This window comes from Coccinella septempunctata, chromosome 7 (genome assembly GCF_907165205.1).
Source record: "Coccinella septempunctata chromosome 7, icCocSept1.1, whole genome shotgun sequence".
Lineage (NCBI taxonomy): Eukaryota > Metazoa > Arthropoda > Insecta > Coleoptera > Coccinellidae > Coccinella > Coccinella septempunctata.
Genome location: NC_058195.1, coordinates 13,238,625 through 13,265,949, shown reverse-complemented (window position 1 = coordinate 13,265,949; position 27,325 = coordinate 13,238,625). Strand labels below are relative to the sequence as shown.

General features: G+C 34.7%; 5 protein-coding genes across 6 annotated transcripts; 3 read left to right on the top strand and 2 right to left on the bottom strand.

Annotated features, from left to right (window-relative positions):
* The first annotated feature begins 1,849 nt into the window (after window positions 1-1,849).
* Window positions 1,850-11,141, top strand: LOC123317351 (protein scylla-like). The gene is made up of 3 exons (XM_044903830.1): window positions 1,850-2,007; window positions 7,875-8,217; window positions 10,377-11,141. The coding sequence occupies exons 1-3, from the start codon at window positions 1,959-1,961 to the stop codon at window positions 10,459-10,461; spliced, it is 477 nt and encodes a 158-aa protein (XP_044759765.1). The 5' UTR covers window positions 1,850-1,958; the 3' UTR covers window positions 10,462-11,141.
* A 1,279-nt stretch (window positions 11,142-12,420) lies between these two features.
* On the bottom strand, window positions 12,421-15,601 carry LOC123316294 (uncharacterized GMC-type oxidoreductase Mb1310-like). Its single transcript, XM_044902298.1, has 6 exons — window positions 15,276-15,601; window positions 14,738-14,940; window positions 14,389-14,572; window positions 13,921-14,049; window positions 13,652-13,877; window positions 12,421-13,461 (listed from the first exon to the last, which is right to left on the bottom strand). The coding sequence occupies exons 1-6, from the start codon at window positions 15,412-15,414 to the stop codon at window positions 12,471-12,473; spliced, it is 1,872 nt and encodes a 623-aa protein (XP_044758233.1). The 5' UTR covers window positions 15,415-15,601; the 3' UTR covers window positions 12,421-12,470.
* Window positions 15,602-15,839: 238 nt separating this feature from the next.
* Window positions 15,840-20,657, top strand: LOC123316296 (ubiquitin carboxyl-terminal hydrolase calypso). The gene is made up of 6 exons (XM_044902301.1): window positions 15,840-16,402; window positions 16,788-16,967; window positions 17,339-17,578; window positions 19,380-19,575; window positions 19,893-20,151; window positions 20,251-20,657. The coding sequence occupies exons 1-6, from the start codon at window positions 15,919-15,921 to the stop codon at window positions 20,467-20,469; spliced, it is 1,578 nt and encodes a 525-aa protein (XP_044758236.1). The 5' UTR covers window positions 15,840-15,918; the 3' UTR covers window positions 20,470-20,657.
* Window positions 20,658-20,791: 134 nt separating this feature from the next.
* Window positions 20,792-24,440, bottom strand: LOC123316295 (serine/threonine-protein kinase RIO3). Of its 2 annotated transcripts, none has more exons than XM_044902299.1 (6): window positions 23,922-24,440; window positions 23,136-23,379; window positions 22,771-22,943; window positions 21,699-22,078; window positions 21,252-21,431; window positions 20,792-21,157 (listed from the first exon to the last, which is right to left on the bottom strand). In XM_044902299.1, the coding sequence occupies exons 1-6, from the start codon at window positions 24,301-24,303 to the stop codon at window positions 20,909-20,911; spliced, it is 1,608 nt and encodes a 535-aa protein (XP_044758234.1). In that variant the 5' UTR covers window positions 24,304-24,440; the 3' UTR covers window positions 20,792-20,908. The 2 variants fall into 2 exon arrangements, with proteins under 2 accessions (XP_044758234.1, XP_044758235.1); XM_044902300.1 differs by having other exon boundaries at window positions 21,699-22,066.
* Window positions 24,441-26,128: 1,688 nt separating this feature from the next.
* Window positions 26,129-27,262, top strand: LOC123316558 (putative E3 ubiquitin-protein ligase SINAT1). Its single transcript, XM_044902696.1, has 2 exons — window positions 26,129-26,412; window positions 26,469-27,262. Exons 1-2 carry the CDS (start codon window positions 26,193-26,195, stop codon window positions 27,086-27,088), a joined length of 840 nt encoding a protein of 279 aa, XP_044758631.1. The 5' UTR covers window positions 26,129-26,192; the 3' UTR covers window positions 27,089-27,262.
* Window positions 27,263-27,325: the final 63 nt, after the last annotated feature.

The window sequence follows — 27,325 nt, the reverse complement described above, 5'->3', positions numbered from 1 at the left end:
CTGGCGGACTTACTGCGTTACTAAGAACTAAGAAACCGATATGATAGGCACTGCCCTTAGAATTGGTTAATTTTTTAGGAGGAACCCACCATAAATATTCCCTCACTATAGAAGGACAATGTCTACCAGGTATGCTAGTTCAAATAAAAAATATAAAAATTGACTTGTTCGAGTATTTCCCTACAAAATAGTATATACACTGAAGATATGAATTTTGTGAGTTGCTTGTTACTCACTCTGTATAAATAAATGTATTTGTTCATTCAGTTTTCACCAACCTTATCAGTTCCTCCTATTAAAAAGGCTAGAAACATCGCTATAAAATACTATATCTCTATTTGAGGTTCAGTTGTTTTGAACAGGAAAGGATAAGTGCTATCATCATCGAATTAAAAAGAAACAATATTTATACACCCATAAATACTGTTTGATCGTCAACATTTCGAACAAAGAGCAGAATTCTATTCTTATTTGTATACTGAATAAATTCGAATGAGTGTGAAATCACGTAGGCTTTGCCAAAGCTAAAACAAGCGAACTCGATCCAGCTGGCGCTGTTGCCGCGTCGCCAGGCAGGAAATCCACAATATAGAGCCGAGTTCCATTTTTTCGACTTAATCTCTAAAGAACGAGTTTAATGATTGGTTTCTAGATGTTATATTTTATGGCGTGGAACATATTCAAATGGACAAATATAATTGTTTCCTTCCTTTGGCAAGAAGTTGTTTTACCGGGTATTGGCAGCTTGATTAGTTTCGACTTGATTGGGATATGAAAGCTAAAGGTTTTTACAGGTCCGTCTAACCATATGAACTGTTATTATCCGTTTTCTTTTTTAATTCCAGTACTAAATCGTGAGGAAAATGACAACAGTAACTTCGTATTTAGACGTTGGAAGGTATATAGGCCCTGAATCATTCTTAATTTTGTTTTGCTTCAAGCTACAAGGTTATTTGGTGTAGGTACCTATATAATCAAAATTTTCGGTACAGGCAAAGTTCAGCAGCTATTACAGCGATGCCTACAAAAAGGACTAGCCTGTAAAAGATATAAACTGTATAGAAGAAATTATAGATTACAATGACTGATGCCGAATCAAATGGGATGTTTCTGAACATTGAGGTACATCTTATCAACAAAGGTACTGCTACTGGAACCATTGATTCATATTTCCTGAAGAATAATGCTGGCTTAAAAGGAGCTCTGGTTTCAACAATTCCACGCAACATGCAACAGATCTTGCAGCACCTTCAAATTACTGCCTGTGGTGGTTAGATCCCATGCTGATAAACCACATATCTATTTTGGACCATTTAAAGTCAACAGCTCGAGTGTTTCCAAACCGATTTGAAACCTGGCTTGATTGTAATGTAAATTGGATGATGATACTGAGGATCAAGAAAATATGAAACGTTCCAAGTCAGGACAAAAAAATTATACGAAGAAATTTCAAAATTCAAACACCCTGCCTCCTTACTCACAAAGAAAGGTTGCTTCTATTTCAGGTTGGGGAAGTCGGATACAATAAACTTGAGGTAACGAGCAGGAAAGAATTAAAAAATTGACGTTGCAATAACTCTGACCTCTATTATAGCGAAATAAGCAAACCCATGCGCCGCTAAAACGTTGACAATGAAGTATACCTGACCTATCCAATGGAAAGAAAACACTCCAATATCATAAAATCGCGAACCAAAGTACTCGAACATACCGAGTGACCCTGAAACAACGCCAGCAAGTCTACAATTGTCCTACCGACAAACGTGCCAGTTAGACAACGTCGCTCCGTAGCGATGCCGGCCGGCAACAACGTGGTGGGGACGACGATTTTATAAAAATAAAGAACAGCTGATTTTGAAATACAGTTTTGTCAGTGCATTCGCCCACAGTACATCGCATCGGAAACTTGGAGTTGCCGGTGCCGGCTCAAATTTTTTTAAGCCAGAGAACTCTACACGATGGAAGTTATAGCTCTTACAAACAACGTGAGGTTCGCTGGGGCAGAAGGTGAGAAATTTTCGTCTGTTTTGGATTTCCACCATCAATTTTCAATCATCATTCATGTTCCTATGAATTAGTGAAAGTGTGCGGTTTTTTGAAAAAATTTCTGAACGGTTTGGTTTAATTCTAAAAGATTAACTTACCTCAATCGCATTTGGAATTCGAATTTGAAAAGTCTATTTCCCAGCTAGTATGGTCGATAAATCCAAAAGTAATTCCTGAAAAAGCTATTCATTGTAATATCCTATTAGTCTCTAACCCTGACATGAATTTTCCTCAAAAATTTAAGTGTAAAGTGCTTTAATAACTCTGATTATGTGGAACCCAAACTAATATTTGCTTCGATAGTTTTCTGCTAATTTTCGAGCAATTCATTTCAGAAGCTTAACGACACTTTCATTTCCTCACAACGATGTTGAATTCTTCCACAGAGTCTATTATATTATACTTATGGTTCTCTTATGATGAAATTTTTAATATCGTATCATTTGTTTAAATAACAATATACTTCTTAATTAGATATAGAATATTCCGTTCTACCCAAATTGAACAAGGTACGCCGAGTATATATGTTGCTATGAAGTTTTCAATTTTAACCACAACTTTGTGCTTTTTTATTTCCAATAATTTGAAGGAAGATGGGGGCTTTTTGAAGTTTTACTCAATTTGTCTTAGTAATTTTATAGATTTATCCCAGTAGTTCAGAATATCCTGAAATCAAATCTCAATCTGATAATTCGTATACATACAGAGTGGGCCATTCGAAAAAACAGAACTGAATTATTTAAAAACGCTCGGAGGCGTGAATTTTTTATTCCAAGGGGACATCTTTTGAAATCGAATTCAAAATATCAGAAGATGGGATAGATGATACTTCGTATAAAATGCCTTCTATTCATATTAAATTTGTTTCTATTTAATTAATTCGTTTTTGAAATATTTAAATTTTGTACAGGGTGGGCAAAATTCGTTCTCTACTGAGGGGTCTCGCGAACTATAGCAGCTAGAAGAAAACGGATGACAAATTCTGTAGCTCTTTTTTCATGACTAATCCAAATCTTACAACAGAATCGACCTATCAATATTAGATTTCAAGTTATGAACAAAAATCGAGATTTTAACGATTCCGAAAAGTTCTCATAACTTTTTTTTCTTTGAAGTTACAGATCTGAAACTCAAACCTTCTTGGGCACTTTCATACGTAGAATCGACTGACAAAAGATTTTTTTCCAATCCAAAAATAAAAAATTCACGAAAAGTTTGCATTTAAAAAAATTAAAGTTCACCTAATGATTCGAAATGAAAAAATAATTTGGGCTCATCAGTTGATTCTACGTAGAAAAGTGCCTGTAGAAAATTCAAGTTTCAGGTTTGTAACTTCAAAGACAAAAAAGTTATGGAAACTTTACGAAATTGTCAAACTCAAAAACGAAGTATCGTAGGAGGCTGTGGTTTTCACCATCCTTTGTTCCTCCGAAAATGAGCAATTAAAATGTGAAAATTTCGAAAATGAATAGATTGGATGAAGAAAATAAGTATGCTGAACTCAGAATAGAAAGGACTCTCAAATGAGGTATCACTTACCACTTACCCCACCTTCCCTATTCAAAATACATATAGGATTTGGGGTTGTAACACTAAGGATTGGAGTCATAAGATTTTGATTTTGATATTAGAAGTTGACCCCAATGGAATCAAAAATGGATGTGTCCGAGCGTGCTCTTATTTCATAATTTGTTTCTGGCGACCTACAGAGCCGGTGTTTCGTTTTCAATGGCCCACTCTGTATATAAAACCACGAGGCGAGTGCTAGTAGTACGCGACGCATATGATGGCACCATACAAGCTTGCTCTTGCTTGTCGTAACTTGCACAGAACAGACTTACTTTATGGTAACTTGCTCAGATTACGAATAAAACTCTTCGAGCGGTTCATCTCACCATTTGAGAATTATTCATCAATGCGTAAATCAGTTGAAAAATCCAATTGTATTTTGAGAATGAACTGAAAAAGGAACTTTAAAATTATAATTATGTAACGTTTCGGATTAAATTTCAATCGATATAGGAATATTATACTTTCCAACTTTTTTCATTTTTTGAATATGAGGTGAAACAAAAAATAATTCAATTATGTATTTCAAATACGAATGATGTTCAATAGACTCCATATTATCCAAAAAGAAATACCACAAACTTAAATACATAATCCAACTCTTAAAAATTAGTTGAACGTTCACTAATGAATATTTGACCTTTTGGGAAAATATTCTTCAGATTTTTCTCGTCGTTTCCGATTGATTTGATATTTATGGAATTGGAAAAATTGGGTACTTTGGCTGAATCCAACTTTGTTAAGATCCACAGATGTGCAGCTTGTTATTTTGAAGGGAATTTAGTTCCTCCAGGGGTAGCATATAGGTTATGAAAACCCAAAATATCTATTACTTTTTTTTTTTTAATCTGAAAAAATCGTTTCTTTCGACCTCAAGAATCTACTGTTAAAATATACCTACTTATGTACAAGTCAAATTATATGTCGATATATTATTCTTTCATTTAAAGCCAAATACCCATTTTAGTGAAATTATCACATAACATAATATATTTTATATTACAAGGTCAAACTTTTTTTAGAATGCGTTCAATTAAAATAAGGTGTCGAACTATATTTGAGTTGAATTAGCTTTTCAGGATAATGATTTGCAAACGTGCAAACTTTTAACGAACGCTCAAGAAAAAAAATAGAGTAGGCTACGATAGAAGTTGATATCACTGACATAGTTAGGTACCTATTTTCAAATATCTTCGAAAAATATGATGATACAAACTAAGCAACACGTTAGGAAAAACAGAAGATAAACCTTCAAAATTCCATAGCCATGATTTGCAAACGTGGGGTTCTAACTTTTAACGAACGCTCAAGAAAATTAATACAGTAGGCTACGATAGAAGTTGATATCACTGACATATTTAGGTACCTATTCTCAAATATCTTCGAAAAATATGATGATACAAACTAAGCAACACGTTAGGAAAAACAGAAAATCAACCTTCAAAATTCCATAGCCTATGACGAATATTTTTGAACGCTCTTTATTCAGTCAACAAGGTTATCTCTTATATTTGGAAGGTGGTACACTCTGTTATTCAGAACAAATGTTTTCTCTAGAATATTCAGAAATTATGGTGTTTTGAATAAATTATGGTAAGATAGTTATCATTATTATCTTACATTAGTAAAAATCATGTACGTAATTCAAATTCTAGTTTTTCATATAATCTCAAAAAATATATTGATTCTCTAATGAATTTTAATGGAAAACCCCCCATAAAACCAGTTCTAAAAAAATTAATTTTGGAACTCTAAGAAAAACTTGAATAGGTATCTACTAGATGTTTCAAACTCTGCAAATATTATGGTGCATATGAATACAAATTCTGAATTCATCAATCTAATTGTTGTGAATGGTCTTTTCACTCAAAAATACAGTTCCATGGCAACTGAACGCTCGGTATATCAATAGGAAGAGTATGATACTAGTATAGGGTTTTATTAATTCGAATGATTAATTTACCCCATTCCCATGAGTATCAGATGTCAATTAATGAGATCTAACGATTTTGAATAGTTCAAATTTTCTGTTTGTTTTATGAAAAATTATGCTGTTCCCGAAATAACTCAAGGCAAAAAAACTGAAAACTCAGTCTATGTCTTGTCATGTTAATATACTATATAGTAGGTACCATTTATACAAAAATACACGAAACAGTATGTGTGAAAAGCTTCCGCAGACTCAAGAACATTTTACCCATGAAAGTTCAACTTATTTTATGCTATAAGCTCCTATAGCGAAAAATTTGTTTTTCCAACAAAAAGGAAAATGGTTCAGATCACATTCTATAATTAAAACGTATAATCAACCCTCTCCAATATAATCAATGTCTGATTAGTCGGTTTGAGATCTCGGGCAATCTTCCAAAAAATCCCGATATTCTGAATTCGAAAACTTGTTTACCATCGAAATAATCAAGATCCAACATAGTTTTCTTCATTGACCGTTGTATTGATGAAAAAACATCGGTATCTCACAAAAACAGGAACATAAAACTCGATGTAATTATTTTTCATTCATTGCCTTACAGAAATTGGACCGTATCTGTTTATGAAAATGCTTCCAACGATAAAGAATTAAGTGCTGACTATTTTTAGCGACCTCAGCAGAGATGACCTTGTCGGAATTGAACACAAAATATCATTCGATAAGTTAAAATAGTGGATTTAATTTCGCAAGGATCAGCTCTAAATATTAATCTTATTCGGATAAAGATGAGTATGTGTATATTTTTGATCTCAAAAGCATTGTACAAGAATTACAAGGCACCCAGTAAAAGACAATCAAAAATAAAAATTCGAATGGTTCTACTACTAGGAATACTTCGAAACTGTTATCTCTTCTTCATCTTCTTCTTCAACAAGTGAACATCATTTGAAGTTTTTCTTCAATTCACAAGGAAAATTATTGAAGATTTCCTATTATAAAGATTAATTCTAGAGTATAATTGATAAAATAGTACCTGAAAATAATGTGATATATTTATAAATTGAGATGAGTCTTTTTTTGGGTTGTCATCGTATCACGTAAAAACGGATGAACCGATTTTATTCATTTTTCCGTTTAAACATCCCTTATACTTCGTAGAAGGTTCTGAAGGAAGAAAATTTCGGAAAAATTTCCTGGGAAACTAGAAATATCAAGAAAACTAAACGAAATTCAAATTTCGCGCTCAAGTGTATGTTGGGTAGTCTACCCTCTACGGACAAGTGATTGACACTTGCTGGCGGTGGACAGTTGACAGTTGAATAAACTCAATACACGATTTTAATATTGATTCAACGTTCTCATAGTTCAGCTATAACAAAATTTATTCACCAAAGTTTAATAAGTTAACGTTCTACAATACTCAAATTTGATGTTAATCAGAGTGAGATGTAAAACAGAAAAATAAACAATTGAGCTTGAATTTCGTTCACACTTTCCTTATTATACTTACTGAGGGAGTCATCTCTCAAAAAAATAAGAAACGAGTAATAATCGACAAAATAAATATTTGAATAACTCAAACTCCCCTCTATCTATGACAATCTACTGCTCTAGTCGGCCCATTTTCGCTACCATCTGAATTTGAATCCTCAACATTGCCAAAGTTGAGCGATAGAAAGCAAAATCCCGTGGTGAACCGCAAGCGGACCGAGATCTATCTACAAGGCGGTGAAGAGAAACTCAACACTGTTGTTGCTAAGCGAACTGGCGGAGGTTAAAGCGGGTCATCCGCGAGTCGAAAGTATCGCTTTTTCTAGTCCGACACTGAACATTTATTCAAATACGTTGTTCGATTTCAATTGCCTCTCGCAACTTATAATTTTACGCCAACGGAATCGGTTTATTATATCATACGAAGTTTCGCCAAATTTACGTTTATTGGGAAACACCTTGGTGCTAGAAGAGCTAGTTCGATTACAAAACCGCCGAAGTCAATTGGCAGTTAGGTACTAGGAGGGCCAAACATGGATGGGTGACCCATCGGTTATGAATTTGAAAAAGCTCGCAAACGTTGCTGATCCTGATCATTGCAGCTGTGCACAATTTTGATTTGTCGGTATACTCCATTTCGCAAGCACTGACTGTAAAAAACAAACGAAAGTCGAATAATCCCACCGTGCCAAGGTAGCACTCTGAACTTTGGAGCCAAATCGAAATGAACAACCTATTTTGACCTATCAAATGAGCCAGTTTTCAAAATTCTCAGATCTAACATATATACCTATATTTTAGAATATTACATACTAAAATGTCAACCTTTGCCTTCCAGAAATTGCTCGAGACGAATGTTCTGAAGAAGTGGCGATTGTAGAGACACTGTCAAAACGATTGGAGGACGAACTGAGGTTGGCCAGGAAAGAAAACTTCCTAGAGGAAATCCTTCTGCCGCACGGTCTTACAATCGACATAGCCAAGAGGGTATTCCAAATGGCAGAACTGGAGCCTTGCGGACTTAGGGGATGTCTTCTTTACATTGAATTCGAATTGAAAGAAGAAAAGAGGAAAATATCGAGTATCAAATGCGATCCTTCCATACCTTCAACATTTGAACTCTACCTCACACTGAGGCAAGCCGCTAATGGATGGAATTTATTTTTGCCGCAATTCTGGAAGTGAGTTTCTTCATTATATATCTAAAAATATTATCATCATTTCTCTCACTCTGTCGCTGAAATATTCATCTATCCATCAACACATCCTGTTAGCGCCCATCTAGTCTGCAATACTCAGTTTGCTAAGAACCCTGAGAACTAAGCCATTGCATTCCGTGTGAGAGGCAAGCCTTTTAATGGCAAACCCTGAGTTTGCCATTTTGCTGTTATTAGATACTCCCTAAAAACATCTAACACATTCCTGGCTTTACAGTGTCTCTTAACAAAAGAGATGAACTGCTTTCTGCCCGCCAGTAACTCAGCCAGAGCTCTGTTATTATTATTATAATACTTGCTGACCCGGCAGAAGTTGTGTCCTATCATGGCGAGGAAATAAACTGCTCCACATTAGTTAGGGATATTGACTTAAATTGCAAAAAAATATGGTTAAAATAAGATTTTTTTATGATGAAAATTCATATTAATATGTTTTCAAGTTGCAAATTAATTTTAGCCTGTATGTCTGCAGCTTATACAGGGTGGTTAAGAAAAATCGAGTAAAATAATTCCCAGAGAATTCAAGCATTTTAAGACTATCAATACAATGTATGGCCTCCACGGGCATCAATAACAGCTTGACATCTTCTTCGCATACTACACACGAGGTTGTTGAACATTTCTTGAGGAATTTGATTCCATAAACGGGGCAGAAGCTCTCTCAGATCATTCAAGGATTCTGGGGTAGGTTGATGATTATCTAATCTTCTTTGGAGCATATCCCATGCATGTTCTATGCAATTCAAATCTGGTGAGTGCGGAGGTATTGGTAAATGTAGAATACCAAGCTCTTCGCGCGCATTCTCAACTATGGCTGCACGGTGCGGTCTAGCGCTATCGTCTAGAAATTGGAAAGTTTCACCAATAGCAGCGTGAAAATTTGGCACAACATTGCCAATGACATGCTCCCTATAGTGTAAAGCGGTCATATTCCCAGGACAAATGTGTAGATCTGTGCGCACGTTGAAACATATCCCGGCCCATACCATAACACTACCCCCTCGGAATGGATGGATTTCTTGGACATTACGGGGTATGCGTGGGATTTTCCATACCCTTATTCTTGGAGAATCTGAAAATCGTCCATATCTGGATTCATCAGTGAAAAGGACACTACCCCATTGATCGTACAAATTGATAAGTTGCCTTGCCCATTCTAGTCTTTGACGCTTATGGTCACGTGTTAATGGAACTCCTCTTAATGGACGTTTAGAACCTAGATTCACCTCTCTCAAACGTCGTCTGATGGTTTCGATGGAAACTTGGACCCCCATCTGCATTTTGAAGAGTATTCCGTAGCATTCTACACGTAGATGTAGGGTTTCTTCTCGCCGAAACGATCCTGAGCAGATGTTGTTTTTCCTCGCCCACCAAGCCTTGGTCTTTCCAACACAGAACATGTCTCCCTGAACCTATTCCAAAGTCGAGATATCACACTTTGGCTGACTTGGAGCCTTTCCGCTACAACAACCTGAACCTGAGTTAGGCCACCCTGTAGCATTCCGATAGCCCTATTAGCCTCAGCGTTTTATAATTTACGTCTTGGCATTTTCAGAAACCTCGTTTCAAATCGAAGGCGTTGATAAACTGACTTCGTTTCAAAATAAGAAGCATATGCAAAGAATCAAACTTCAGAAAAAAGGCGACCAGATTGACGAAATGTCTCATACTGATTTTTATTGGATCTATTCAAGTTGTTAATCTATTCAAGTTGTTATTGAGTTTTAATTGATTTTACAGCGATTTTCTCGAAGATTACAAACTTCTAAAAACGATTGAATACGATATATGCCTTACTCTTGTGGAGCAGTTTATTTATAGTGGGTTCTTCCTAAGAACTATGAGCTAAGAAATTGACCAATCTAATCGGCTGATAGCAAACACGTGAACGCCGTCTGCCAATTATGTAGATCGGTCCCTTCAGATGGGTATTAGTTCTTAGTAACGCTGTATGAACCCACCGCCTTATTAATTGGAAGTAAAAAGAGACATAAAAAAATTAATTAATAATTCAAGTGTAAATGAAAAGTGAAAAAAGTTTTTATTTAAAAATTTTAAACAAAATTCATCGTATTGATCGTTAATCAGACTATGGAGATAATAATGATTGCTTTTTGTTTCAGAAAAATCGCAAGGGGAACAGTAATGATCAGTGCGGAATATGATCTTCAAAAGAAGAAATTGTACAGAACTCAAAATGATTTTTAAGCATTTCCACATGCCATCAGAATCTTATGTTTGTTAGATGCTTAGTGTTACTGAGACTTTTTTCAAAGGCTTACTAGCAATAGTAGATTTTTAGCAATAAGTCCCCAGCTAATTATCTAATAGAGAATAATGTTATTTTATAGTGGATCCCTGATTGATCGCAACGAAAGAATACCACAATACTAACTGAAGAAAATCGATTCAAAAGCCTTCGGTTTTATAGGTGTTCTTTTGAGTCCAATCGACATGGAAAAAAGAACCAATTGGTTCACTCACAAAAGGTAGATGTGATAAATTTATATTAAGTTTTTATTCTCAAAGTATTTTATATATTTTTGTGATATTAGTTTTAGAAATTATTTAAATCAACCATATTTCCATTTCCGATTTTAATTCGTAAAAGCTTGTCATACAACTTTTCTCCAGTTTAATAATCTAAATTCGTGACAAATTCGACCTGTGTTATGAATATTCAACTTTTCACATTCATTAGCTGTCGACATTTTTTGCATTGTAGCATTTCATTTTATCATTTCAATAACTATCAGTATTTTAAGTTATGGTTAAGGTTAATTATTGTTATTTTCCTGATCTCATATCATGAAGTTGTTGAATAGTAACAACATTCGTTTGTTTTAAACTTTTTATAAATTTTTGATGTAAATGAACTCAAACAATTTTTTGTTTTCATGAATAAACTGTTATAAAAAATTGGTTATTTTATTTTTTACTGTTTATCCGTTTGGAAAAGAATAAGAAACAGTAATAAAAAAAGATCCTTATTCCAAAGATTATAGAGTTAGTTGAGTTAACCTAACCTAACCTAATTCCATAATCTTTGCCTTGCTCTTCAAGAACCCAATGGAAATATAAAGACAGTACTCCGGCGTCAAGTGGCTCAGGCACTATCTATGGAGATGTCTTGGTGAGACGTGATAAGGATTGCCAATTATGTAATTATATATCACTCATGACCTACCCCCAAGAGATCATCCTTCGATTGAGATGTGTAACACTGCACTGTACTGATGAGGGACAATAATCCCGAAACCGGCCTACAGTTTGTGTTCATATCTTTCAGCTTCTCTGGGAATCCCTGCGCTGATTCATAACTAGCTCGCATTAATGGAATGACAATAGGGAATACTCCTTCTGACGAAAATGATTTATTTTTTATGAAATATCTTCGAAACGTCACATTTTGAAATAACCATTTCAACCGCTTCCCAAAAAAATTATTTTAAGTACTTGAAAATGAAAAATAAAAATGGATATTTAAAATTTAAAGCGTTTCGTTTCTATTGCACAAGTTGGCAACATCGACTGAAATATGCGTTGATAATAAAGGACAACAAATACACCCACTTGATGAGATAGACAAAGATGGCTGTCTATGAAGTCTGCGACGAACAAGGAAGGTTGTAAAATTTTATGGGATTTTTATGGACGGTTGCTGTTGGGGCTCGCAAGTGAGTACGCGCCTAATGATGGCTGTGAATCAACAGCTGTTATTTTATAAACAAGCCATTGTTCTTTATATTTTCTAGTAGGCGCTGTTGCCAAATCGTAAACTAGAGACGAAGCGATTTAAATTTTAAAACCTCATATTTGAATAATGATTTTGAATAGTTTCGGCGGTTCATTTGAAAAATTCATGAATGAAACTCATAATTATTCAGTTTAAACTTGCATGTGCTGTGATAACCCAAACTGAGGAGAAATCCCCATTGTTGTCTCCATTTTTAGTTGGAAATATAAATATCAATATTAAGACGCAATGCACCCCCCATATCAACAAATGCTCTGATCTGAATCGAACTAGCTACCTACAGTACCAAAGGAAAGACTCACTTCGCTTATTATGCTCATTACGAAAAATAATGCTTTTCCCAATAGGTTTCATAAATAACTATTTTAAAATAATAGTAGCCTGAAAATTTCTGTCATCAGGCAACGCCATAACAAATAACCATTTATTATACACAACAATTGAAAAATTACAAGAGATCTCAAGTAGGATTTTTGGAAAACAATTTCTGTTTAGATATCTCGAAACCATGAAATTTCTTGAGATGATCAGAAGCCCTCTCCGCCATCATTATTATAGGAGCCATGATATGCCCGCTTATTTGAGAAGGCAGCACCGAGCCATCGACAACAAACAACTTATTTGTACCATGAACATGAAAATCGTAGTCGACAACACTATCATTTGTCACACCCATTTTACAGGTTCCTATAGGGTGGTAGCAAGTTGTGGACATCCGCCTCAAGTAGCACTCCCAGTAACATAAAGTACCAAATTCATGATGTTCACAACCGGGAAAAGGTCGTTCATAAAGACGCATTCCAACAGTTCTTCCTCTCATAGCCCTATCAAACAATTTTCTACATTGCATTATGAAACTCAAAAGAATTCTGATATCATTTGGGTGGCTCAGGTAATTTGGATTTATCAAAGGTTTACTGTTGGGGTTCTTGTTCGCCAGCCTAACCGTTCCTCTGCTTTTCGGATGGAGTAGAACAGGTAAGACTCCCATAGCTGTTTGATTGATTTTTGCAAAATATTTATCCCAAACTTCGTCAGTAATTCCGAATAAAGTTCTCAAATGGATACCCATGTCCGACGTAAGACCCATTGGCAACATCATGATTTCAATATCTGGTCTGATTTGAGAAAACTGTTCATAGCACAAAGTGCTATTTTTCCTGATTTGATTTTTGCAGTGAACGTACTGTTCGTTGGAGAACCCAATCAAATCGACTCCGTTACTTGTCCACGCTCCTTGAGATTGGAACATATATTTAAATGCTTGCATTGGGTTTAGAATATCGCTCAAACTTATGCCAATAGATTTATTCACAAGCATCATGTCTAAACCTGTTGTTAAGTGATCTTGAAGATTATTGCCAACTGGTAGATCTTTAACTACCTTGATCCCCAAAGCTTCAAGATGATCTTTTGGGCCTATTCCGGACAGCATCAATAGTTTAGCAGACCTGAAATGAAAAATTCACTTGAAATTGTCTTAAAAATTCACTGCTCTGGAAAATTAAACTCTGAGTATAGAGTACTTGCAGCTAACTAAAAAACTGTGAAATCTGACAATCTGACCCGAAAATCAAACTTAATTTTACAAAAGTGTACTGGACTGGTACGTAATAGAAGAAGTAATTTTTTTAAACTCACCCTATGGTTCCAGCCGACAGTATCAAAGCTCTTCTCGCCTTCACAAACATATTATCTCCCAAATAATTGAATTTTACTCCAGCTATTTCAAAGTTATCTTTGAAAATAATTTTTTCTGCTCTCGCCTTCGTTAAGATGGCGACATTTGGAAATTTCATTTCCAGCAGATGATCGGAGGTCGTCCAGCGTCTTCCGTTTTTTTGAGTCACCATGGGCCTATAAAAACCTGAATCACCAGTAAATCAGCAAGAATGTAACTGAACAGTTACCTCCGAAGAACTTTTGAGTGGGCGGATGTGATGTATAACCCAGTCTGTTGAATGCTGCCATAATTATGGAGGATACTAAGGAGTAGTACCTCACTGGCGTGAGAAGGGCGGGAGATTCCGTGTTACTAACTGAAATGAATCCGTCCATTAGAATGTGATCTTTGGTAAAAATCATTATGAAATTCTTTATGCGATCCATACATTATTGAATTTGGGACAAAAAAGAACATAATGTAATTGATTTTGTAAGCGTACTAGGGAAAAATATAAATGCAGGAGTTTCCAACTAAAATACTGTTGCTAATTCACACAATTCAGTTTCTTATATATAGCCCCTCACTTGACAGCGAATTTGGGACACCCTGTACACTGATTAGGTAAATAATGAGACAGATGGCTAATCATAATGAATCTCATACACTGACAAGTAGGCAAAATGTATAAATAATCAAATTTCATACTACTCACTTGTCTCATTCGACAAATATACTTGCTCTGCTCGTTTGAAGTACTCCTCAACATCTTTCTCATAGGTGTAGCCAGGTAAATCTTTGAACCAGACATCAAAATCTGATGGATGTCCCCTTGTATACAACATATTATTTAGTTGATGTGAACCTCCAAGAATTTTTCCCAAGGGAAATTTACATTTCTAAAAACAAATATAATTTGATGGCATTATTTATGACATCAGAGACTAGGATTTGCATTAGACTGGTGATTTTTGCTCAACAGGTGTATTTGCCAAACGACCATATGTGTGGATCCGCCATTCATTTAAGAACCTCAATATATAATTTCAAATGTTATACAAAACCTGTTTATCCATACTCAAGCAGGCGCCAGTTTGTCTCGTAGTTGTGTATTTCCAATCGAAGTTGGATTGCTGAAGCATAGGAGCAGCCACTGGTATGGACAACAGACTATTTCCTCTTCCGCCTGCTTCTAGAATTAGAATCGATGCGCTGCTGTTTTCTGCAAGTCTTCTGGCTAGAACACATCCTGCTGTTCCCCCTCCGACTGAAAAAGAGCCGCAGGATTGAGAGGTTGTAGCTTGAGATGGAAATAGCAGGAGTAATGGTTTTGCCGCTTCAGTTATCAACTTTTAAATACAATGTCCACAAAATTTCTATATGATCTAAAGTAGTTGTATAGAAACCTTAAAGAATACTTGAAAATGATCTTATAAAGTTGACAACATGAATAATTGATTTTCAAAGCGCTGCCTTATCCATGAAAGCATGTAATATAAGAAGCGTAATCGGATTAATTAAATAATCTGTACATTGATTATCAATATGTCTAAATGCCGCATACAAATATTCAATTTATTCTGAAAAAAAAACTGAGCTTACCTATCACGAAATCATATTCTGGTTCAACTTGATTACAACCATAGCATACCAAGAGCTCCTCGAAGTCTGAATAAGAAACTATCCAACTAAAGATGCTAATGCATATAAATAGCAAAAAAGCGGTGAAGTCCTGCAGCATTTTTCAAAGTTCTAATTTTCACTTTCATTGAATTGAAAAAACGAAGAATTTACAGCAATTGAGCAATTATCCAAACAACTTATGTTCCTTTCTCATACTGAAATCTTTTGATGAAATTTCTTCATATCTGAATCTGATAACTCAATTTGATTTCAAATTTGTCATGTATTTACATCGTGCTTGAATGATATGAACTACAACATCACTAGAATATGAACTACGATTGCTTGTGTCTACTGAAACAGAAGTACTACCAAAGAGGATCTTTGTTATAGCGTTATAGAAGTACTTTGCCAGAACAAGTGGTAAATGAGAATTAAGAAAGTTAAGTAGAAGTCCAAATTCAAATTTAAACTAATCCTAGGATCTAAAAATCGAGTCGAGTTTCTCTGATTAAACGTCAAATTTCTAGGGTTAGGATTAGATTGTCACAACTGTCATCAGTCATCACAAGAACATCACAAGACAAAAACAAAACAAAACGATGTTTATCAATATTTCAGAATGCCGGTCGATATAAAAGAGCTAACTGAAGGTTGGCTAGAGTTGGAAAGTGATCCCGGCCTATTCACTCTTCTTCTGGAAGATTTCGGAGTGAAGGGTGTGCAAGTTGAAGAAATATATGATTTGAACAAACCTTTGGACAGCCCAGTATATGGTTTCATTTTCTTGTTTCGATGGGTAGAAGAACGTAGATCTCGCAGAAAAGTTGTCGAACAACTAGAAACATTTGTTAAGGATGAAGAAGCCGTTAACAATATATTTTTCGCTCAGCAAATGGTTCCTAATAGTTGTGCAACTCATGCTCTTATTTCTATTCTACTGAATTGTCCCACTATTCATTTGGGGGAAACATTGATGAGACTGAAAGCTCATACACATGGTATGTCTCCGGAAAATAAAGGTTGGGCTATTGGAAATACTCCTGAGCTGGCTTGTGCACATAATTCACATGCGATGCCTCAAGCTAAAAGAAAATTGGATAAAGGTAACATGGAGCATTTCTTTATCTGAATTATTTCACTTGTTCATTGTTCTGAAATTAGGGGTCTTCCAATGAAATCATGTTTTTCTGGATATTTCATGAATAACATGTACCTTGATCAACACAGCCAATATGAAAAGTTTCTCATCATTCAGATCGGCCAGTTTTCAGATATTGATATTTAATTTTTCAAGCAACTTCAACAGCCCATATCTAAAAAACTAATGCTTTAATGACATTTCCCATCTATTTTTGCATTTCCTACAACCCCTCCAAATTTGTAACACCTATTTTCACCACCCTGTATAGGCCTCTAGGTTTAGGAAAATTCGATAACCTATTCACATACAATATGCTACAGTTAATTTAATTTCTATTCTATTTGTAGGTTCTGGAGTATCAACTGGTCGCTTCACAGGTGAAGCATTCCATTTTGTGAGTTTTGTACCAATAGGTGGAAGATTATTTGAACTAGATGGCTTGAAACCTTATCCTATTGACCATGGTCCATGGTCAGAAGGTAGTGAGTGGACGGATAAGTTCAGGAGCGTTATGACAGATAGGCTAGGTATATGAGGAAGTTTCTGTGTGACATAAGAGTTCAAATATCAAATCACAAATATCTTAAAAATTCACCAGCACACAGAGTACTTTTGTATATTTGTTTTTCTGAAAATTTTCAGTGTAAAATAGGGCATGGCAGAGTCTATTGATGTGTTTCAAAGGGCTATAAAAAAATCGTGAGAGTTGAAGACAGTTTTTCCATTCAGGCTGTAAAATTTCTAACATCAAAGCAATTACCCTTCAAAACTTGTCGAATGGCACTGCCGCAAGCTATTGTATAATATGCCGAATTTTATAACCTCTGCACACAAATGATGTATTGTTATGGAGCCTGAAAGTTGCAGATTGAACTAACTTGAAACTTTAACATTCAAGGAATAACAGCAGATGAGTACAACGAAATAAGATTCAATCTAATGGCTGTTGTACCTGATCATCGTTTGGCGATTCAACACAAATTGAAAATGTTAAGGACAAACAGACAAATAGTACTAGATGCTTTGCAGCATTTACGTAAAGCCAAAGTTCCAGAAAGGAAAGATGAAAGTGATACAAATACCACTGGTACTATTATGGCAGTTGAGGATAGCAGTCATCTTCAACTTTCTTCAGAAGGTAAATATGAATTTTTTTGAATTAGGGCAAATAAAATAATATTCAATAATATATTCTCGGTCATCTGTTCAAATGTTTAAGCATGAATAAATATGCAAATCAGTTCCACACAGAACAGGGTCAACATGACAATGTATTCATTCCAACCAATGTATACTATCCACAATTGTGGATATACAGTATTCTAATGGCATATTATGGCTATTATTCACTTGAATAATATACAGGGTGAGACTTTGACTCGTAAGAATATTTTAACAGTAGATTTTTGATGTCAAAAGAAACACTCTTTTCCTTCACCATTTTTTCCGAATCGGCTAGGTTTAAAAGATACAGGCTGTTGAAAAACAATAAAACAATGTAATTTTTCGTTTTCTCACAAACGGTTTTATTGAATGAAATGAATTTCCGAATATAGTTTGTCATTTATTTGATGAATCTTGTTCGAACACAAGATATCACCCACGTCTTCCGGTTTTCTCATTATGATCATCAAGTACCACAAAAATACCAAAAATTCAAAAACACAACTCTTGAAACTAAGTTGGACGCTATCTAATGAATATTTGAACATTTCGTAAAATAAAAGTATTCTTCATATTTTCCAGTGTAATGCGCCGTTTTCGAGTAATTTGATTCTCAAAAATGGAAAAGCATTTGGGAAATTTGAAAAAATTGGGTACTTTGGCTGAATATAACTCTGTTTCTAAATCACAACAGATAAGCCCAGTCACTTCAGTTTTCCCCAGGTTGGCTGGCATGTGACGATATACCCTTTCAACAAAGTCATTATCTTCTTTGTAGTGCTCTTCCATTATTCATCTAGCACCATCGTGTAAGGAGATGTGTAGTGTTTTCAAATGCAACTCCGTTATTCCGAAAATAGCAAGCAGAATCTCCTCTGAAGTGAGAGCTCCTTCCATTTCTCTAAGATTATAATGAAGGGCATGTAAAGTAGATCCTATAGGAAATCTGTTTCTTACGAAGTTTTATAATTCTCCTCATGGTATTTTCTATAATTTTCTCCATGGTTTTCAGAAGAAAGGAGGCAAGGTTTAGGTTCTGAGGAGGCTTCTCTTCTCACTCACCACCCTTATAGTTCTCTAAGGGGGTTACATTCCACTTTGACTTTGAGGTCTATTTTGCCCCCACCAGAACTGCGCCATCTACGGGTTGCCCTCCAGTTCCAAAGTTCCAATGAACTCCAGGATCTGAGAGGACTACAAGAAGGCTCAGTCCTTCTTTCTTGTTCAAGACATTCTTAACGCAGAAACAGGAGTTTTCTCCTGTTCCCCACAGAATCTACACTCGTCAGTTTCTAATGAGCTCATTCTCATCATATGCTATCCTGAAGGAACTTTTTGGAATGATCCATTCCTGAAAAATTGCTCCAGAATGTTCCTCATCTGTGTTATTCCTTCTCCAGAAACTCTTTCTTTTTATAGGTGCATTTTCCTATACCATAGAAAGGCTCTGGGGCCAGTGGCCCTCACAACCCTTGCTTAACTCTATGATTACGGAAATATGCATAGCTTGTCTTAAAGAGCTCGTCAATTGGGGGTATAATGGAGTTTAGCAGCAAAAATTTCTAATTTGGGCTTGTACTCTCACTCATCAAAGGCATCATGATAATTTGCTACGAGCCAGGAAAATGAGTCTCTAGCAGAACAGTCAGATCTATATAAATTTCCCACATGACATTTTACTTTGGCCAATTGGTTCAGAAAAACCATTTTTTGTTCCAAAATATTACAAATGTTGTACTTACCAATTTCTACTCAAGAGTATTAAACATTTTTAGGGCCACAAATGGAAACGGCAGCCGAAAAAGTGACACTATGTCCGTTAGATTACTCAACACCATTGACCATTCAAACATCTCCAGCACCGAGTACTTCTAGCACTGACACTTCCTCAGAAGTCAACTCGGCGTTCAATTCTCCAACCCAAGCTTGGAATTGGACCCAGGGTAGCCCAGTGTCGAGAGATTTGAAAAGGTTATGTGACTTGCTTTTTATTTAAATTCAGATGTAGAGATAATAAATTCGAAGAATTATCGTCGTTTGGGCCCTTTCATTTGGCCTCCACGTTCGCCGGATCTGAATCTGTTGGATTTTTTCTACTGGGGTTGCCTAAAAGAGGAAGTGTATTCTGTGACGATGAGAAATTGAGGAAATTTGCGCAGCTATGTACAGCTCAGAAGGCACTTTGAAGATTTCCAATCATTGTTATGCTCTCATTTGGTAAACCCTGTATATGCATTGGAAATGATTGATTTTTGCGCAGATTGATTATATTTTTTGATTCATTCCAGATTTGTTGTGATAAGGGTTGAAGGAGGAGATAAAGAGCAATCTGAAGTGAAAGTAGAGAAAAATGGTCCAGTAGCTCGTGTTCGAACATGTAATGGTGATACTGTTGTGGCTGAAAGAGAGAAAAAACATCCCGAGTTGTTCGAACATCATACCTTTGCGCCACAAGATCTTCTTGCACTGTTGAGAAACTTAGACCATGAAATATGTCTATGTGAAATGAGTCTCAAAGATGAAAATGATAAACAGAATAAATATAGGGTGAGTTTGCTTTTGTGGCCTGGAATTCTGCAATGCCACAACCATATCAAATTTTACATGTATTTAAATAAAATTATTGAATATATCTTCATCTTCCAGATTGATGACTGCAGAAGGACGCACAATTATGATGAATTCATTTGTACTTTTATATCGATGTTAGCCGAGCAAGGAATGCTGGCAGATTTAGTAGAACAACATTTACAATTGCCTAAGAGACCTGGAAATCTTCCAACTCCGAAAGCTGTGAAAATAGTAAAAAAAGATAGACATGGTAAAAAGAAGAAAGGCAAGAGCAAAACTAGAAAAAAAAGATAATGTCTAGTGTAGGTGTCAATACAAATATATTCAGATGAGAACAATATACACGTAAAAATGATAACTATGAAAAAAAAAGAATTGTCAGCAATATCATCTATTTATTTTAATCTTCATATTCCAATGTTATATTGCGTTTCAGTGAATAAATGAAGTTTACTATTCCACGAAAACTTATTTTTCATCTTCATATGTCTGTAATTTCTTCAATTCACCCACTCAGAAAAAATTAGTCATTCTTTTTATGTTCATGGTGGGACTAAGGTCATATTCCATCTAAGTTAATTTGGAAAAGTCTGGTATAGTATGAATTTGATTGAAATGAAAAAGATTATTTCATTTAATGAATAAATAAAAATACAATGAAATGACTCATAACAAACATAAAAAAGTATTCCCAGCAGTAGTTGCAGAAACAGTCTTCACAGCACATATTCTTCTATGCCTTGGAGGATTCTACAAGTGTGGTTTCTTTTTCAGCTATATCATTATAAATTTTGAGATTATTCCAAACTCTATCAAAATTGTCATCTGTTTCTTCATGAAGCCTGTCCATAGTGTGAGGTTTAGGTTTTTCTGCAGTCTGTAGTTTCAGAAGTTGTTCTTTATCTTCATAGTAATAACCGGTAATTGACTTGAATAGCTCATTAGAGCTAACAACTCCAGGAACTGACTTGCGTTGGAAGAACTGAAACAAATTTCAAGTCAAGAATAGGAAAAGATATCATTCTTGTTTCTTCATAATTTTCTATCTATTTACTATAAATTTATTATGTACTTACGTTTGTAATGTTTTCGCAATCTCTATAAAGGAAGTTGAAAGCATTTTCATGAACTGGTTCAACTGATTGGCTTACGTCAATGAAATAACATTGACCTTTGTGCCATAGGATGTTATATTCAGATAAATCAGCATGAATCAACTTGGCATCCCAAAAAAGGGTCTTCATTAATGTTGTGACCTATAACGAAATAGTGCACTTTAATTCAGAAAAAGTACAGCAGCTTAATTGAAATGTGTATGCACCGTTTCGATGAACAATGATCAAACAACGTTTATTCCAAAGAATTCTGTGAAATTAAAATTGTTCGGTAGACAAATCATAACAGTCCAGCTTATTTCAAGTCATAAATGGAGTAACTGACAAAATGGCAACTTTTTTTTATATATAAATATAGTGGAGCATGGATGATAGTAAGTGAATTTATTGGATATAGTTAATTCTCACCTGATCGTAGGCTATGATATATTCGTCGGTGCTCAAAGTAGCTTCTTTCAATTTATCGGCAGGAATGCGGTTTTCGCCTATAAACGACATAACCAATATGCACTCTTTCAAGTAGAAAACTTCTGGACATGGAATACCAGCTTTCTTCAATCTGCACAAGTTGGCCATTTCTTTCTCGGCCCAAATGTGGACGGTTTTTCTAGAGGTTTGTTTGCCGATTCTATCCTTGAATCTATGATCACTTCGTATGTATTTCTCTCTATCTTTAAATTCCGATAAGCTAGTCTTAAACACCTTAATTGCACACTCTTTAGGGCCCTCCCCATTTTCTGAGTGACTGAATGCATGGAAGATAGCTGCTTCCTTTCCTGCAAGAGAAACTTTTTGGCAAAAAAATATTAGAAAACATTCTTGGATTCAGCTATAGAATATCAATAGAAACACTATTGTATTCTATACATTACCCCCATTTTCCAAGACAAAGTTCACAGGACAGAACACTAAAATTAATTATGTACTGAAGAATATCCATTCATCAGCTAGTGGGACCACAACTTAACTGGATGTTCCATTAATTTCCCTACACATAAAAATGTCCAAAGAAAACATAATAAAAATTAATGAGTAGTATTCCTCTTGAAAACTTATTGTTTATTGCGGAAAGGAAGTTAGTCTAGTCTAGAGTAAACATTTGTATCCATCATCACACTTCTTGCATGTATTGTTATCAATTCAATATACAAATGTTATTTTCACCCTTATCTATCCTAGATTTCAAAAATGCACTAATAATAGAGGATGATAAAAACATTGTATATAGACCAACCATATTTCCATCATGCAATGTACCAAACGAAGAATAAACTAGTGGTAGTCGAAGTTTCATCCCCTGCTTTATAATTCAAATACTGGGAGAGTCCAGTATATTGTTAAGATTCTATGTACCAATGAATGAAGCATTTGAGGGGATTTATATATATATCTTCCATGTTAGTGTAGCACAACATAACAATTCTATTAACATATAGTTGGAGAGTTAATCCTAGTCCAAAATATATATTCAACTACTTACCAATACTTATAACACCCCCAACATCATCTAGAATTTGAGAACCATTCACCATTTTATACAGTTGCAAATGAGTATGTTCGTCCAGTCCAAACATAGTAGTTGATCTATCTTCCCTCTTGTCACGTATTTTATGTCGTTTAGAGTATTGACTATTTTGGGAGTGAACTTTCAATCTGGAAAAAGTTAAAAAAATGAAAATGCAGTTTCAGAATTATTTTAGAAAAGAGGACTTTGAATTGTATGTTCACCTAAATATTCAAGAAGGAAATTTTTTTCATAGAAACACATGAAACTTTGTTCATTTTTCAATCTTTGTTTTGAAAAAAAAATTAAACGATAACTGATAAGTGTTTTATAGAACTCGCCTGTTATAAACTTGGTTAGATAATTGTAGGTCAATGTTTTCTCCGTCACCCGTTTGAAATTCAGGAGGAAAGGAAAGGAGTTTACGAGCATTATTTCTTCCATTTATGGTTGCATCGTGCTTTGTTACAATAACCCCATCCATCATTTTATAACCACATAGCGGCATTGCTCCTATTTCTTTGTCCATCGTTTCAAAGCGATCCCAATTTTTTGGTTCTGGAGTTTCAACAGGTTGTTCGTCATCTTTGAAAAGACCATTCACATTCAGGTTAGATATCAAAAAAATAGATAAGTAGTATAATTAAAAATACACCTGATCACAGCTGTGCTGAGCTTCAGACGCTTTACTCTGGAGACAAATTGAACAATAAATTCTATAAAAATACAACAAAAATGCCGAACTTGTCAAAGATTATAAGCATTACCTATTTCTTTATTCATCTGAAAATAAGTTCAACTTGGAAGTTGTTCGGCTGACAGCCTTGAATAGTCATTTATTTTATTTTTTTATTATTGTTATTTGAAATAAATAAAAAATTAATATGCTATTGAGTAACAGGGAGTCACTTATTGTGACTGATTTTTTTCAACAAAAATTTGGTATACTATGGAAATTTCAATTTTATCTGTCACTGAGACCAAAGCTGATAGTTGGTGTAAGGAGGGGAATGGATGCATATTCTGCAACACCCTTTTATGTTAAAATAAGAATTTACCAGCAGACATGTTATGAATTAATTGAACGCTAAATGTCTGGATGAATTATTGATTGAAGAATCACTCACAATAAGTTTCGAAAGACCTCATGAAGTTCCTATATGAAATAGATACTTTAGAACCCCCATTAAATTTGTTTTCACATCTCATCAATTCCTCGTCATGTTCTCTATCAAATTGAGCCTGTAGAGTCCTAGCTATTTCAGCATCTGATTCGACTGTTTCATCAGCTTTCAAAAAAGCATATAGTTCCTCGGGAATATCATAGTTTTCTAAACATCCAGCTTCATCCTTTAAGGCTTCTAACACTTCTGGAGGTATTTCATGAGACACATTTCCCAGTAATTTTTTTTGTTCTTTTTTTGCAATATCAGCTGCTATTTGTTCAGACATAATCTCCTGTAGATTCAAAACTTCAGGTTTATCAATTTTAGCCCAAGGAGAAGACATGATATGATCAGTAATTAAAACTCAATACAACACAATGTACAATGATTGAAAAAGTTACGTTTTAAGATTAAAAAAATTACAATGTTGTGCAATAAATTTCATATGTAATTTTTATTTTATGGTTATGTGGATTTGTCAGTTGTCACATCTGATGTTGAAAGATTTATTTAGTCATTAAAATGTTGACGAACATCTGTATCGGTAGCAAAATATCTAAAATAAAATCAGTTAAGAAATATCAGATTAAAACATCTTTAAATTTCAGTAAATCAGACTAAATTATGAAAAACATGTAATCACAGATTACAGATGTAATTCTGTGAAAGGTGGAAGTGTCGAAAAGTTGGCGCGAAATTTAAAAGTTTTTTCGAATAATTTGATTTGACGTTTCTTCAACTTAGGCGTTCTGAACATAGCATCAAAGATTCAGTTAGAAAAAATATTGTAGAATAATTTCATTTCTTATAAATATTTAGAAGAAGGATTAAGTAAAATTTTGGTAATTATGGAGAACATGCCACCATCAAGAAATAAGGATGAAAAATTCAGTACTTACTAATTTTGGGGCGTAGATTGCGAATCCGAAGTCGAAATCCCGTGCAAATGCCTAGTTTTTGAGAAAAAAAATAAAAATGGTAACTTCATTCACGTCCCTTCATTTCTTTATATTTGCCGTAAAAATGCATTCGTTCTTGATTTCAGCCAAGTATTTCGTGTAAAGATTCATTTTCAATCATAATTCATGCATTTCCATCCGTTTTTTTACTATTAATTCGCTAAAAACGAGATGTTTACGTTTGCCCACGAAATCGGCCATTAGGGTTATGATGACAGCGAGTGGAGCGTAGTTGCCAGACCGAAAATTTTTCGGATCAGCCAAGAAACCACGGGGAAGTGTGTGCCACCCAGAGATATATCTCTGGGGCCACCTTTGTCTGCATAGGAGAATGGAAAAAAGGAATGATTTTGAGAGGGAAAAAGAAGGTTAGGTAAGGTTACGTTAGAACTGTTTCTAGCACATAATTGAGGCGGGTACAGCTCTCTCCAAATGATGAGGAAGCAAATAATTGAATAGTTCAAATCTGCGGTTTAGTTCCTGTAATAATTTTATTTTTCGTTTCTATTTCATTATTCAAGCTTCTCCTGTTCATATTTGTCCTTAACCTCACCTAACCTTCTCACAATCATTCCTTTTTTCCATTCTCCTATCCAGGCCCACACCTCCCCGTGGTCTTTTCTGGATGACTTTTTCAGCTGTACTCACCTCAAGTATGTGATAAAAAAAGTTCTAACGTAACCTAACCTAACCTTCTTTTTCCTTCTCAGAAATATTCCTTTTTTCCATTCTCCTATCCAGGCAAAAGTGGCCCCAGAGATATATCTGGGTGGTCTACATCTCCCCGTGGTATCTTTGCTGATCCGATAAATTTTCAGTCTGGCAACCTCGCTCCACTCGCTGTCATCATAACCCTAATGGCCGATTTCGTGGGCAAACGTAAACATCTCGTTTTTACCGAATTAATGGTAAAAAAACGGATGGAAATGCATGAATTATGATTGAAAATGAATCTTTACACGAAATACTTGGCTGAAATCAAGAACGAATGGATTTTTACGGCAAATATAAGGAAATGAAGGCACGCGAATGAAGTGACCATTTTTATTTTTTTTCTCAAAAACTAGGCATTTGCACGGGATTTCGACTTCGGATTCGCAATCTACGCCCCAAAATTAGTAAGTACTGAATTTTTCATCTGATTTATCCGATGGTGGCATGTTCTCCATAATTACCAAAATTTTATGTATATATATATATATATAAATTTTTATTATATATATATGATAAGAACATATAGTCACACTATTAACTTAAAAACTTATTATTCGTTATGTCTGACACACTTGATAAGTGTGTGAGCTGCAGTTATTATTATTTACCACCAATTTATCAGTGTCCCAAAGGGCACATATTATGCAATCACTGCACGCAGGATGAACAGTATATGGTATCAACATCTGCATATAATTTGAGGAAAGCAAAATTGAAATCTATAACAAAGCTGAAACTTTTTTGTGGAAAGTGTATGAATTTTTATAACACCAATGAAGGTAATGTGGGGGTGGTACTTTATATATACTCATCTACATTAAACTAATTTTTTCAGAACTCAGAAATGTAGAACTTGCAATACAAACAGTCAAGTATCCTTGTATATATAAAAATGATGGATGTGATTTTGAGGACTCGTATACAAAAATCAAAAATCATAATGAAACATGTTCGTTCATGGTAATCAGTTGTTTTTGGCAAAACTGTTATTGGACTGGTCGTCTTTTGGACATGAAAGACCATTTGAAATCTCATTCAACAATGAAGATTGGTTCCCATGAATCTTTAGTGAATAATTCATGTTTCACTGTATTTGTTGATGATAATTTTTATATTGTGAAGATTATTCTAGCCAAAAAATGCGCTCAATTTTTTGTTGTTTATCATGGAGAAGCTGAAAAATATCGATTCGAAATAAATATGGGTGCTAAATTCACCACTAACTATCCAATAACATTAATGAAGGTAATTCCACTATTGAAGAAGCCGAAAACTCATGGATTCAGCCCAGAGATTTCAGAAGTATTCACTGTTGACTTTGACTTTATCGAACAGTTCATTTTTATTGATAAAGAAAGAATTTATAATGAAGTTCAGTATATGATAAATGTTTCAGAAATAGAAAAACAAGCAAATTTTTCTAGTTCTCCCGAAAAAATTGCTAAATATAACTGATGAATTAAAACTTCTATATTGGAAAAACCATAATAATTTTTGATTTATTCCACTATATCAAACATACACTGGTTTTTGTCCAGTTTTTTTGTGCAATCAAATTTTTTTTTTATTTTTTCACTCCTCAATAAGCCTTTTTTATAGCAGGCCATTAATTATACTTTATTTTATTATATGTAATATGTTTCTGAAATTTCAGTTTTTCAAATTGTTAGTTGAAATTTCACTCAACATTAA

Excerpts from the sequence above, each read along its gene's own strand:
- LOC123316295 (XM_044902299.1), bottom strand. The coding sequence starts at position 24,303 with ATGTCTTCTCCTTGGGCTAAAATTGATAAACCTGAAGTTTTGAATCTA. Across the intron at positions 23,380-23,921 it reads GAGGTCTTTCGAAACTTATT|ATGACGAACAACCTGTTGAA; the intron begins GTGAGTGATTCT and ends GTCTTTTCAAAG. Across the intron at positions 21,432-21,698 it reads ATATCATAGCCTACGATCAG|GTCACAACATTAATGAAGAC; the intron begins GTGAGAATTAAC and ends ATTTCGTTATAG.
- LOC123316294 (XM_044902298.1), bottom strand. The coding sequence starts at position 15,414 with ATGCTGCAGGACTTCACCGCTTTTTTGCTATTTATATGCATTAGCATC. Across the intron at positions 14,050-14,388 it reads ATATTTGTCGAATGAGACAA|TTAGTAACACGGAATCTCCC; the intron begins GTGAGTAGTATG and ends GATTCATTTCAG. Across the intron at positions 13,462-13,651 it reads CTGTCGGCTGGAACCATAGG|GTCTGCTAAACTATTGATGC; the intron begins GTGAGTTTAAAA and ends TTTTCATTTCAG.
- LOC123316558 (XM_044902696.1), top strand. The coding sequence starts at position 26,193 with ATGTCTGACACACTTGATAAGTGTGTGAGCTGCAGTTATTATTATTTA. Across the intron at positions 26,413-26,468 it reads TTTTTATAACACCAATGAAG|AACTCAGAAATGTAGAACTT; the intron begins GTAATGTGGGGG and ends TAATTTTTTCAG.
- LOC123317351 (XM_044903830.1), top strand. The coding sequence starts at position 1,959 with ATGGAAGTTATAGCTCTTACAAACAACGTGAGGTTCGCTGGGGCAGAA. Across the intron at positions 2,008-7,874 it reads GAGGTTCGCTGGGGCAGAAG|AAATTGCTCGAGACGAATGT; the intron begins GTGAGAAATTTT and ends TTTGCCTTCCAG. Across the intron at positions 8,218-10,376 it reads TTTTTGCCGCAATTCTGGAA|AAAAATCGCAAGGGGAACAG; the intron begins GTGAGTTTCTTC and ends TTTTTGTTTCAG.
- LOC123316296 (XM_044902301.1), top strand. The coding sequence starts at position 15,919 with ATGCCGGTCGATATAAAAGAGCTAACTGAAGGTTGGCTAGAGTTGGAA. Across the intron at positions 16,968-17,338 it reads CGTTATGACAGATAGGCTAG|GAATAACAGCAGATGAGTAC; the intron begins GTATATGAGGAA and ends TTAACATTCAAG. Across the intron at positions 17,579-19,379 it reads TCTTCAACTTTCTTCAGAAG|GGCCACAAATGGAAACGGCA; the intron begins GTAAATATGAAT and ends AAACATTTTTAG.